Source organism: Oryza sativa, chromosome 11 (genome assembly GCF_034140825.1).
Source record: "Oryza sativa Japonica Group chromosome 11, ASM3414082v1".
NCBI classification, from domain to species: domain Eukaryota; kingdom Viridiplantae; phylum Streptophyta; class Magnoliopsida; order Poales; family Poaceae; genus Oryza; species Oryza sativa.
This window is the reverse complement of record NC_089045.1, coordinates 450548-463362: the sequence shown is the minus strand read 5'-3', so window position 1 is coordinate 463362 and position 12815 is coordinate 450548. Positions and strand designations below refer to the sequence as shown.

At 44.2% G+C, this 12815-nt stretch overlaps 1 protein-coding gene and 1 long non-coding RNA gene across 3 annotated transcripts; one reads left to right on the top strand and one right to left on the bottom strand.

Moving 5' to 3' along the window:
• Nucleotides 1–66: 66 nt before the first annotated feature.
• LOC9270453 (F-box/LRR-repeat protein 3) lies at nt 67–3725 on the bottom strand. Of its 2 annotated transcripts, none has more exons than NM_001423130.1 (7): nt 2999–3718; nt 2411–2539; nt 1995–2099; nt 1388–1911; nt 1013–1307; nt 682–930; nt 67–512 (listed from the first exon to the last, which is right to left on the bottom strand). In NM_001423130.1, exons 1-7 carry the CDS (start codon nt 3668–3670, stop codon nt 453–455), a joined length of 2034 nt encoding a protein of 677 aa, NP_001410059.1. In that variant the 5' UTR covers nt 3671–3718; the 3' UTR covers nt 67–452. The 2 variants fall into 2 exon arrangements, with proteins under 2 accessions (NP_001410059.1, XP_066161175.1); XM_066305078.1 differs by having other exon boundaries at nt 79–512; nt 1995–2039; nt 2999–3725.
• A 6320-nt stretch (nt 3726–10045) lies between these two features.
• On the top strand, nt 10046–11120 carry LOC136353882 (uncharacterized). The gene is made up of 2 exons (XR_010737386.1): nt 10046–10339; nt 10440–11120. It is a non-coding gene; the product is annotated as an uncharacterized lncRNA (long non-coding RNA).
• The last annotated feature ends 1695 nt before the right edge of the window (nt 11121–12815 follow it).

Genomic DNA, 12815 nt, shown 5'->3' with positions numbered 1-12815 from the left:
TTTATTCAGGCAAGGAAGCTATGAGACCTCATTCCAGATAACACTCCACATAAAACACTAGGAGATGGAACAACCAAATTATAGTGAGAATGCAATGTTCCATTCCATTAATCAAATTGTGCATCAAAAAGGCACAGCAAGGCATATCACATACTCCGCACTACTTACAACATGCTTTACCCCAATGATCTCTCTTTGATTGTTGATTCCTACCTGCGCTATATACAACACAGCAAGAATATAACCTCCCTCGCCTCCACTGGCATACAAGCAAAATACCAGTACTAGTATGTTGTTCTGACAATACTACCGTCAGCAATTCAATACACTATTCAGCCAGTTATGGCACAAAACTTTTGGAGCTCATTCTCTAGGACTGGAGATATTGCTCTAGATAAATTCAACACCACAAAACACGCCCCAGTTTCCACAACGTTTATCTTTGAAACATTTCACTGTACAAGCAAATCCTGCGACTGCTGCTTCCATACATCACACGGTTCTACCGCAACCTGCCAAGACCACACCTGTTATTAGACACTGCTTTCTAATAAACTGCATACCAGTTAATGAACATGGCCAAAACGCAAGGGTGAACTATTTTGCACTTCAATTCTTCTACACAAGTAAACCGACTAGCATCTTACTTTGTATAACCAGAAAAGAAATATAGTAGAATACCTGGTAGGGTTTATTAATCCACTGGAAAAGACAACCACGGGCTTCAACAACTTTGAGCATATGTGATGGCACCATGGATTTGAATGCTTCATGAAGCTTCACTTTTCTCAAACCACAGACCATAAGAGCAGCTATCAGTCCATTAGGCGTAACACCCGCTAAATGCACAATGGTCATGTTCTGCAAGCCACATATGCTTGAAAGGGATATAAGCCCAATGTCGGTGACCGAACAATATGACAAGTTTATCTGCAGTGATGAGGAGATGTTATTAAGACAATTGGAAGCACGGTATTGCGATTATTTCTTTTACAGCAGAATGGGCTAATACCTGCCGGAGGTTGTGAGAGAATTGGGAAAGGAAAATCATTCCCATGTCATTGATCTCAAAGCATTTCTTGATATCAAGCTTAGAAAGTAGCCTGCATCCTGTGGCAATTTCCGAGAGACCAGCAGATGAAACCATGGGGCAGCCACGAATCTCCAATGTGTTCAGCTTTATGCATTTTGAAAGTGATCTCAGTGAACAGTCTGTTAATTTTGTGCAGTAGGACAAATTGATAGACTCTAACATTGGGCATCCTTGAGCTATATGAGTAACCCCTTCATCACTGATCGCCCCAGACCTGAAAGAGAGGCTATTAGTTAGTCTTGGCTCCTATCACGGAAGGAAAGGAAATCAAATATGCAATGTGTAGGGAATAACCTGTACAAATCGATATCTCGGAGATCTGGACAGGACTTGCTAACGTGTCTAAGGCCCTCATCAGTTATCCTCAAGCATATGCCAATTTTTAGGCTTGAAAGTTTGCTGCATCCAGAGAGAGCTTTCAAACCTTCATCATCCAAATCAGTGTCAGTAAGATCCAATTCCTCCAAGTGAGTGCAGCGCCTTCCAATCAGCTGTAGTCCTTTGCTGGAAACAAGGCTACAGGACTCCATTCTCAGAGAGATGAGGGAGGGGCATGAGGTTGTGATGGCAGCTAATGAAACATCAGTGATTTTGCGACAACAAGTAACATCCAGCTTCAGCAAATTTTTCAGTCTTGGCACGACAAAAGAAAGATCTGTGTCTGTCACTCCAGAACATTTGCTCAGACTTAACTCCCTCAAAGAAACACAGGATTTCCCAATGGATTTTAATCCATCATCCATGAATTGGCAACCATCCAGCTTCAGTGTCTGCAATTTATGAATCATTTCGAAGCTGCTTGACATAGAAGGAGTAACCTGCCACAAGAAAAGTGTAGATAAACTGAGCTCAAGTTATGTCCAATTGTTCAGGTGATAAAACTAGACAGTGGGCTACTTACAGGAGAGCAGTATGATAGATTGAGTTCCAACAGATTCGGCATTGCCTTCACAATGGACAGAACACCGACATGAGTGACATTGTAATAATTTGACATATCAAGAACCTGAAAGAGTACAGATATAATTTCAGCTCTCAGTTACCAGAAATTGTGATACTCTTATTGTTGAAGGCTAACAATGATTTAGTCCAAATTGTTTCAGTTGCAATATCCATATAGCCTGAATTGAAATGTACCAAACAATATACGAGGTATATACATGTTAGTATCCCTACAACATTAGCATTGCAAACCTACTTTACATGAGAAGCTAACTGAATATACTCAGAGCAGAAGACGATAAACAAGGATATTAATCAGATTTAAATTTAGCTAGCACAATGCTCACAGTGAAAAAGATAGGGGTTGATGATTACCTGTAGTGATTTGCTGCATTCTTGATCAAGACTAGTAAGGGCATCATCATCAATTCCATTACATCCCACCAGTAGTAACACTTGTAGACTTTGTAGCTTCATGATGGCTGGAAAGCATTTTTTTACAATCTGCACAACAATTTTTTCTTAGTCTGATGAGTGTGATCTAAACTGCAGGGCAAATAATTAACCTATAACCAAAAAATGATGATAAAACAAATCAACGGGAGAAGTAGTTACTACTGGTTCTGACAATTGAAAAGGTGAGGCAAATATCATTTTGGGTATAGATAAGAGCATCTGCAGATCAAGAATAGTCCAATTTCCAAAGCGCTTCTGTCATCATAGGCTAATGTTATTTTGTGGGCAATATTCATGTCAGGTGCAGAGAACCGGCAGATTCACAAACAAGAACAAGAAAAAAAAAACCACTAAATTAAGTTTCCTAAAAAAAAAACCTGACCTTGAAATCAAGAAGCGAATGGAAGGGGAAAAGGGAGTTCTTTTTTCCCTTTCTGTCGTCTAGGTACAATAAGAAATACAGTAAATGAAATGGAACAGAGAGATGAAGAGGCAAGGCACAAGTACCATGGTGTAGGAGAGATCCAGGATGTTGAGCTTGTTGCACTTGAGGGCGAGGAGGTCTAGTCCGAGATGAGTGACCCCGATGCACCACTTGAGCGAGAGCTCGCGCAGGTCGGGGCATCCGACGGCGATGCATCCGAGCCCCATGTCAGTGATGCGCTTGCATCGCGACAGCGAGAGCCTCTGCAGGCGGCGCGCCTTGGCCACCTCCGCCGCCGCGGCATCCCCGAGGTCGAGGCCATTGGAGAGGTCGAGGTCCGTGAGATTGGGGCACGCGGCGACGAGCGCGGCGAGGCCGGCGGCGCCGAACCCCCGGGAGCGGGAGAGGTCGACGGCGGAGACGGACGGCGCGGCGGGGAGCGCGGCGAGGGCGGCGTCGGGGAGGCGCGGGCAGAGGGAGAGATCGAGGCGGGAGAGGGCGGGGTAGCGGGCGAGCGCGGCGGGGAGGAGGTCGGGGCGGAAGGGGCGGAGTACGCGGCGGTGGCGCGACTCGGCGGCGTGGCAGGCGCGGGAGACGAGGGAGAAGGACTTGAGGGCGCGGGGGTCATGGGCGGCGGCACGGTCGAGGATGAGGAAGAGGAGCTCGTCGGCGAGGTCGTTGAGGTGCGGGGGCGGGGAGAGGTCGAGGCGGCGGCGCTTGACGCGGTGGGTAGGCGTTGGCATAGGCGAGGCCATGGCGAGGTTGACTGCAACAAGAAGAAGGGAAGGGAAGGTAGTAATAATGGTGGGCGTTTGGCGCGGCGCATGTGGAGAAGGAGAAGAAGGGAGGAAGAAACGAAACAAGGGGGAGATGAGATGACGAGAGTGCCCCGGCGGCGCCTCGATCTGGGTGAGGAGAGGTCACCAGCTGGGTTACCGTATTTGCCCCTCGTCCAAGTACAAGCATGGCTGGCAAAGGACGGTAATATACGTGGTCATGTGGGGGTGGAATGGTAAATGTGGGGAAGGGACGGTAATGTACGGAGAGAGTACAGGGTGGGGTAGAAGTGGAAAGCGAAGGCGAGTGGAGAGAGTCAAGTGGGGAGGGGGCGATGCGGGGGAGGAGAGATAGAAAAGGATCAAAGGACGAACGGAACGGATCGTACAGCTTGTGAGTGCGGACTCGTACGAAATCACACAACTACTCCTTCTACCCATGGAATCTTTTCACCCTACCCACCGACGCATGGGCCCTCCTCGTATTCAGCTCTTCGCGGGTAACGGAAAAAGCGTGAGAAAAGATAGTAGATGTTGGAAGTGGAAGAGGACGCGCTGCACTTGGGGGAGTTGTTGACTGGTCCCGTGCACCCCGGGGACGGCTCGGCTTGGGTGAAGGAAGGGAGTCGCCATTGCACTCAATCCGTGGGTTCTGCATCTACTTTCTGTTTGCATAACGTTTTCCTTCTCATTTTCTTTTTCTGCTTGCACGCACACGTTATATGCAAAAAGATTTAAAAATATACCTTTTTTCCCTGAATTTACATTAATATATGACTTCTAATTAGCGTGCACAAATATACCATGTTGTCTTCAGCATAGCGGGGACTATTGCTTGAGAACGCGAGGGTCAGTTTAAAGACGGCATCATATAACTCAGCAAACTTGTGAGCTACTACCTCCGTTTCAGGTTATAAGACGTTTTAATTTTGGTCAAAGTCAAATTATTTTAAGTTTGATTAAGTTTGTAGAAAAAAGAATATTTTCAACTCAAGAAAAATTTATTATGAAAATATATTTAATTATTGATTTAATGAAGCTAATTTGGTGTTACAAATATTATTATATTTATCTATAAACTTAGTCAAACTTGAAGTAGTTTAATAGTCAAAACATCTTATAGCCTGAAACGGATGGAGTACTTTGCTGCATTTGAGTTGGCAAATGCCGAGCCAACATAATAAACCAGTGTAATAATGTAATTAAATCCACCTACCTTTCTGTATAATTGTGATCATATTTGATTGACGACATCATGCGCCAGCATCCAGACGAGTTCAAGCAGATGGGATGCAAAGTCGATGATGTCCTCGGACTGACCCGAACGAGTGCATGCAGACATGGTGCGAGCTCGTGACCACACGGCCCAGTTTACATAGAAAATATGCCATCTCGCGGCCCTATAAAATTACTTCGCTTCATGCCTGTGCGAATTCTTGCAATTTTGTGGTGTCCACATCTGATCTTATTGACCATGGCTATAGTTCGCAAGGTTTCAGCGCGAACTAGTTGAGTGTTCGCATGTCGTTCTCGTGACGATGATTTGTTATTGTGAAAATTTTCAGCATTTGTATACTTCAAAAAATGATATAATTATATAATTATTATACTTTCAAAAATTTGTATACTTCCAAAAATGATGATTTGATATATAATTATTTTTCCACATTACATACATCATCGAACACATACAGATACAGTCACAGTTAGATAGTGGTACATAAGTAGTCACATGTAACATATTGCGTACAACGGTTTTTACTTTTTAACCTTTACAAGAGCATGATCGGTGCCATGCTCATACATTACAACAGGACCATATGAGAATAGGTTGCATGAGCCCATAGACCGAAACAATCTGACCGGTATTTTTGAACCGATTTTTTTCCTTTTAACCAATAGTTTGATTTTTCTTTGTTTTTTTTGAGGATGGGTGGTTATGCGAGTGATGTGAGGGAGAGGGAACATGTCGTCTGCGATTTTATAGTAGTAGAGATGTACTCGTGTTGTTCAACCGCGGTATCATGCCGTTGCCAATCATATTTTGTGTAATATATATGTATGTACTCCCTCTGTCAAAAAAGGCAACCTAGTATTAGGATGTGACACATCCTAGTACAACAAATCTGGATATAGAGAGGATGTGATATATCCTAGTACAACAAATCTGGACATAGAGAGGACGTGTCACATCTTAGTAGTTGTTTTTTTTTGACAGAGGGGTTATAGGGATGAAAGTATATCAAATTATGTTTGATTTGTTTCAAATCTAATCAGGTTGATGATATAGTAAAAGAATTCTAAAAGCCAACATATTAGTTTTTCTTTTGAAATAAAAGCATATTAGGTATTTGTCTCTCCACTTCGATAGAAAGCATGAATGAGACACACAAGGAATAAGCTATCTGTCCATCATGCAGGCAGCCACTAGCTTGAGCATATCTACAAAAGTGATAACTCGTATCTTGGTATGTATGCTCATACCTAAAACCAACCATCCATTTTAGCTCATGTCTCTGGAGTAGTGCTCCATTTATAGGCTATTTAATCAAATTAATATTAAGGGCCATTTTTTAGACTTAGATTTATTGGCTTAAGATTTTAAGTTAGTTTTTTTCTCATATGATTTATAAGCCAGTAAATTTAAAATCATAAGTTTTAAAGTGGAGTCATACCTCTAACTCACATAAGAAAAAAAAAGTTTTCTATACTAATTTTTGGCTTAATAGTGTAATAGTAACTTATGACTTTAAAAAACAAACGAAAAATATGTTTGTTTGTTTAAACTTAGACTTTCTGACTCATTAACTAGCTTATATAACCCTAAATAAAAAGGGCGTAAGATTAAAGAGAAATGTTCTCTGCTTTTGATACCTTATTGATGAAATTTTAGATTTTGAATTGCTTGGATTCCTTCTAAGCGTCTGATTGGATGAAAATATTTAAATTTGTTAGAATCAGTGTATCAAAAATGTTTATATTGCACATAAAATTTATACCTAAAAATGCTTATGTTTGGAAACAGAGAAGCAAATGAAATTATGAATGCAGTGATGACGTGGCACGAGCAATTGAAGCCAAAAGGCTATCGAAAAGCAGTAGCAATTAGCAAAAGGTGAAAGCATATATCTGGCCAGCCGTTCATGCATGTGGAGAGATGGAAAAAAAACTGAATAATAAAAAGCAGGTTAGGTCGGTCGGTCTGAGTGGCACGCCGTACCTAGAAAGGACAGAATTCAGTTCCGTTCCGTTCCGTTTGGTACTGGAACATGAACTAGCTAGATCCTCTCCTCCTCAGTACATACCTGTCCTGATAAGCACTCGCTCCAAACCACCACTCCAGACTCCACTATGTACACCCAAAATCTTGAAAGAAAAGGCGCTTCAAGTACAGGAGTAGGCACCAGCTGATTGCTTATCTTTATCTGCTCGCATTTCCAGTAAAAATTCCTCCTTGTCCGTTCTCTTCTTGGGAAGGCTTCTTCTACACCGTACTCTAACCTGCAATTGTTTTGATTCTACAAAAGTTAAGGGCCCCTTTGAATCGTAGGGTAGAAAAAACAGAGAAATAGGAAAAATATAGAATTCTGACAGGAATTGAAGTGTAAAACAGAGGATTGCAAAACACAAGAAAAACACAGGAATGGTCGTTTGATTGGAGCGCAGGAAAAACGCAGGAATCGAATGAGAGAGATAGACTCAAAGAAAATTTTCCAAGAGGTTGAAGCTCTTGCTAAATTTCCTCCAAAATCCACATGCAATGTGCCATTCCATAGGAATTCCATAGGATTTGGAAAGCTTCCATCCTTTGAATCAAAGGGCCAAATAGGAAAATTTCCTATAGGATTTGAATCCTATGAAATTCCTATATGAATCCTTTGATTCAAAGGGCCCTAAGGCTGTGTTAGTTGCTTGGGGTTAGGAGCTAATCCCTCACACACGTAAAACGAGATGACTCATTTGTGCATGATTAATTAAATATTAGTTTTTTTGAAAAAAATAAATTAATATGATTTTTTAAAGTAGCTTCCGTATAGATTTTTTTTTAAAAAAATACACCGTTTAATATTTTGAAAAACATGCACGAGAAAAAACGAGGAAGGTAAGTTGAGAACTTTATCAAAATTTATTAAAAGACGTGGGCCAACTATAAATATAGGATATCAATATATTTATATGAAAATATAACTATCTGTTCGTAATATCTAGGGACACAAGGTTCCTCACCAAAATTTTGAGAAAATGTGCAACTAGGGGTAACTCCAACTGGGACATGATTATTGCAGTTGCTTTCATATATACTACTCCTCCAGTTGATGCTACCTTAGTAAATGACGATTGATTAAATAGTGGCGTACCACGCGCACACAGATCGTTAGTAGTACAGTACTGTTCCGTGCAACATGATGCCTCCCCCAGTAAACTAAGGGCACCCACAATGGTTATCTATAGGCTCTCTATAAGAGATCCATGTCAGCATATTTTCCTACTTGGAAGAGATTAAATGAAGAGAGAGAACAAAGTTATCTACTAATCTGGAGATAGTCTATAGAGAAAAACGAGGCAATGTATTAGAGAGCTATTGATACCCATGTAGACATACTATTGAGATGATTTACTATTAATCTAGTCTATTGCTGAGATGTACATGTTTTATAGATAGCACCTTACTTTACCATTGCGGATGCTCTTAGGCTGCGTTCTGGCAATACTGCTGCTGCAATGCGCTATTATCATGACAAAATAACGTCATTGTTAACCAAGCATGAAAGCTGGACTTAAATAATATAATTGCCGGTGCATGTGTTCATCCGGCCGTACGAACCAATGTACGTATATATGTATACAAGGTAATTATGCCATAATTAGCTGCATGTTGGCGGAATGAGTCGCCAGTTTGAAGCGGCACATATATATACTCCAGAACTTAATTAGTTGGCTGATTTATGCAAGAAGACGTACATAAAGTTAGTTGAAAGAGAAAGGGTAAGAGTACATGGCATATATATGTTGCTTTCTTGTTGAGCTAGATGCTGACATCATGCAAGTATATTGACTTTTCATGTGTTGATCCATATCATCATTCATGCCGTACGTACGAACGTGCTACGGCGTTGAACCGGGATCATCTATCGGATAGATAATTCCAATTCCAAGTTAATTATAGTTGACATTTTCTATGAGCTGGAGCAGTTTGGAGTACTAGTCAACTTTGGCTGCCATCCGTACATTATATTTGTAGGTGGAGTAGCAAACCGGCGGCACTCGAGTAAATTTGCATCTTAAAACGATACGCATTGTATGTAAATTAAAATGGAGTACTCATTTGCTCCCTCCATCCACAAAGGTTATTCCCTGATCGGATGGCAAATGCTTTGGCTGATCAGCTATTTAAGCAAAATAAGCTAACTAATTTGCATTGAAGTTTGGCTGAATTGGAGACAGCTTTGGCTGATCAGCCAAAGTATTTGGCCAACCGATGAGGCTGTTAGATATGGTATATTTCACATTTAAGTTTTTTCAAATAAGTTGTTTATATTTGTTTTTTATACATTTAAAACTTATAAATGAAGAGATAAATTAAATGTTTGATTAGAACCCAAGGAGTCATCTTAGAGTAAGTTTAATAGTATAGCCAACTACTAGCTCCAAATCATCTATAGCCAATGTAATAGCTAATTCATACAATAGTTGCTTACTAAACTATTAATATCTGGTCCCACCTTTCATACACACATTACATCTTAGAGTCCGTGCTGTATTTGGCTGCAGATCTATAGCCCGCTGCTCTTCTCTCTCTTCTGTTATCTCTTTAAAATATGTTTATAGCTAGCTTATAGCCTACTATTGTACCTGCTCTAAATACTCATTGGTTGCATATTTACATTCACTCCTTGATTTTGTAATATCTAAGATGATTTAAATTTCTCTTTGATCTTGATGACAAAAGTAATAGGTATAAATTTTGTGGATAGAGGAAGTAATTAAGAAGAGGAAGTGATCAGCTGGTTAATTAATTGGCACATGCCAGGATGTAAAAAGAAAGCTAGTGGCTTGCAGCAAGGAGTTAATAGGGCCTCATTTTTTCAAGAATAAGTTCACCGGAGGTCCCTCAACTTAACAGCGAGATTTCTTTGAGGTCTTTTAACTACGAAACCAGAAATGTATATCCCAAAACTCACACAATCCGTGCATAAAAGGTCCCAAAGCAGTATATATGGGTGGTTTTGCTGACGTGGCATCCTAGTCAGCAAAATAAAATTTAAAAAAAGTACATGGGCCCACATGTCAGCTGCACATATATTTCTTTTCTCTTTTCTTCTCCTCTCTTCTCTCTTCTCACTTCTCTTCTTCAGGCCAGCGGCGGGCGAGCTCGGCGGCGGCAAGGAGGCTGGCACGACGACGTCGCGCGTCACCGATATGCACACGGTTATGGCGTCGACAAGCTCGTCGGCTGGCGCGGCCTTCCCGTGGCAGACCGGGCACGAGGCGTGGGACGAGAGCCACATGTCGATGCACTCCTAGTGGAACACATGCCCGCACGCCAGGAGCTGCCTCACCTCCTCCTCGTCGACGACGCTGAGGCAGACCGCGCACTCGACCGACGCTGCCGTGTCCGAGACCTCGCTTCCCCAACCAATTGCTTACGTACGACTACTTCTCCAAAATTCCCCAATCCCCAATCCCATCTCAAGCTCATCTCATCTCGTTTCGTTAGCTACCTACCAAATTAATAAGCTACTGACAGTGTAGCGGACGAGGAATCCAAATCAAATCCAATCCTCAATCGAAGGAGTCCAATGGAATGCGAGCCGGAGGAGCTGCAGTTCCTGGGCGTGGTGGGGATCTACAGGGAGGCGGCATCCATCCTGCGCGCCCACCGGCCGCTCTTTGCCCGCATCGCCGCCACCTTCGTCCTCCCGCTCTCCCTCCTCTTCCTCGTCCACATCGCCATCTCCCACGCCCTCCCACATCGACTCCGACGACTCCGCCCTCGACTTCGCCGCCCCAGGCACCCCCGCCCGGTGCCGTCTCGCTGCTCTACCGCCGCGCTCGCCCGCCGTCGGCTCCGCCGGCAGCCCGCCGCCGCTTCGCTGCTCTGCCGCCTCGCTCCGCCGTCCGCTCTGCCCGCCGCCCGCATCCGCGCGTGCCCATCGTCTCTCCTGCTCTCCGCCCGCCGCTGGCCTGAAGAAGAGGAGAATAGAGAAAAGAGGAGAGGAGAAGAATAGAGAAGAAAAAAAAATATGTGCAGCTGACATGTGGGCCCATGTACTTTTTTATATTTTTTTTTAACTAGGATGCCACGTCAGCGAAACCACCCACATATATACTGTCTTGGGACCTTTTATGTACGGTTTGTGTGAGTTTAGGGGTATACATTTCTGGTTTTGTGGTTAAGGGACCTTAAAAAATCTCGCTCTTAAGTTGAGGGATGTCCGGTGAACTTATTTCTTTTTTGTCAGATAGTAGTATTTTTCTTGATGGGCTTTGGGCCCAAAACTCCGTTCCATATGCACGTTGGGCTTAGGCCCATAAAACTCACTGTCCCATAAAAATTAAAATTCTAGCTAATTTAAAACTCACTGTCCCATAAAAATTAAAATTCTAGCTAATTTAAAACAAATTAGGAGGATAGACAAATGACCACGATAATCTTATTTAATCAAAACCATACATGCATACATTTCATATAAAAAATAGATTAATTAAAAGGAATTTTGAGACAATTAACCCACATTGTTGTCGAATAACAACTGCGTCACGTCGAAGGAGGTGGTAATTCAGTGAATAACTGGAATGGTAAAGCAATATATTAATCGGTTAAAAATTTTGGAATCTCTCCATTACATGGCGTACCTAGGGGGCTATTTATACTCCTAGTATATGCTCATACCCTCTAGGGTTCGGTTATTATAGGGGAATTTACATGGTTACCCTTATGCTAGAGACATTAAAGTGGGTATACAATGTCTTTGCATTTATGGGCCCTGAGGTGGTCTTCCCGGGCTGGCCCATTAGGTGGCGAAGGGCCTCCATGGGTTTTGCGGGTTTTGTGGGTTTTATACACCCAAGACAAAGATCGAACCGAGCCGCACCAAGCTAAGCCGAACTAGCGGGTTTTGCGGTTTTAAGCCAGTTTTTATTTTGAGATGCATCGGTTTTCGGTTTACAGATCGGTTTTTGTTGGCGTGAACCGAGCTCCTGATAAAACCGAAGACATCGTTCACAGCCGACTGGAGCGAGCACTAGTAGTAGTGCTGCGGAATAAGTCCATTTTACCTCCCTCATCTCTTGCGCTTGCGTGAATAACATCCCTCAACCGGAAAACCGGGTATAATGCCTCCTTCTCTGAAAACCAGAGCAAATCACCTCCCTCTGTGGTTTTGCTGGTGGTTTCGTCCGACGTGGCGTGTTGACCCGGTTGACAAGCTGACTCAGTGTGGTGGGACCCACATGTCAGTGTGTAGCTCTCTCTCCCCCTTATCTCTCTCCCCCTCATCTCTTGCGCGTGGGAACGACAGTGGGGAGCGGCGCAGGCGGTCGGAAGCGGTGGCGATGGCGGCGGGGACGGCGGTCGGAAGCGGTGGCGGCGGCGGTGGGGACGACGGTCGGAAGCAGCGGCGGCGGCAGCGGCGGTGGCGGTTGGGACGACGGTCGGGGGCGGCGGCGGTGGCGGTGGCGTCGGCGGTCGGGAGCGGAGAAGTCGGCGGCGGCGGTGGTCGGGAGCGGCGGTTGGGACGGCAGTGGCGGTGGGGACGGCCGAAGCAGCAGACAGCGCCTACGGTGGTCATGGAGTAGAGACGGTAGCGGCGGCGGTGTGGAAGCAGCAACAGCAGCAGGCCGCCCCGGTGAGCTCCCTCCACAGCGCTCAGCCACCTTGCGAGCTTTCTCCCAACACGCGGCCAACCGATGAGCTCCTCCCCCGCGCGCAGCCGGCCGACGAGCTCCCCTACCTGTGCGAGGCCGACCAGCGAGCTCCCTTCCCAGCGCGCGACCTCCCGGCGACATCCTCTCCCCATGGGCGGCGGCGGTGGCGAGGGAGGCATCGGCCGGCGACGGTGGTGGCAGATCGGAGGGGTAAACACGGCGGTGGCAGTAGGCCGGCGAGATCCTCTCCCCGTGG

What these genes read in the sequence shown, in the direction of transcription:
- LOC9270453 (NM_001423130.1), bottom strand. Translation starts at nt 3,670, where the DNA reads ATGGCCTCGCCTATGCCAACGCCTACCCACCGCGTCAAGCGCCGCCGC. An exon ending in TGGATCTCTCCTACACCATG is followed by an intron (nt 2,540 to 2,998) that starts GTACTTGTGCCT and finishes ATTGTTGTGCAG; the next exon opens with ATTGTAAAAAAATGCTTTCC. An exon ending in GGATTAATAAACCCTACCAG is followed by an intron (nt 513 to 681) that starts GTATTCTACTAT and finishes TGGTCTTGGCAG; the next exon opens with GTTGCGGTAGAACCGTGTGA.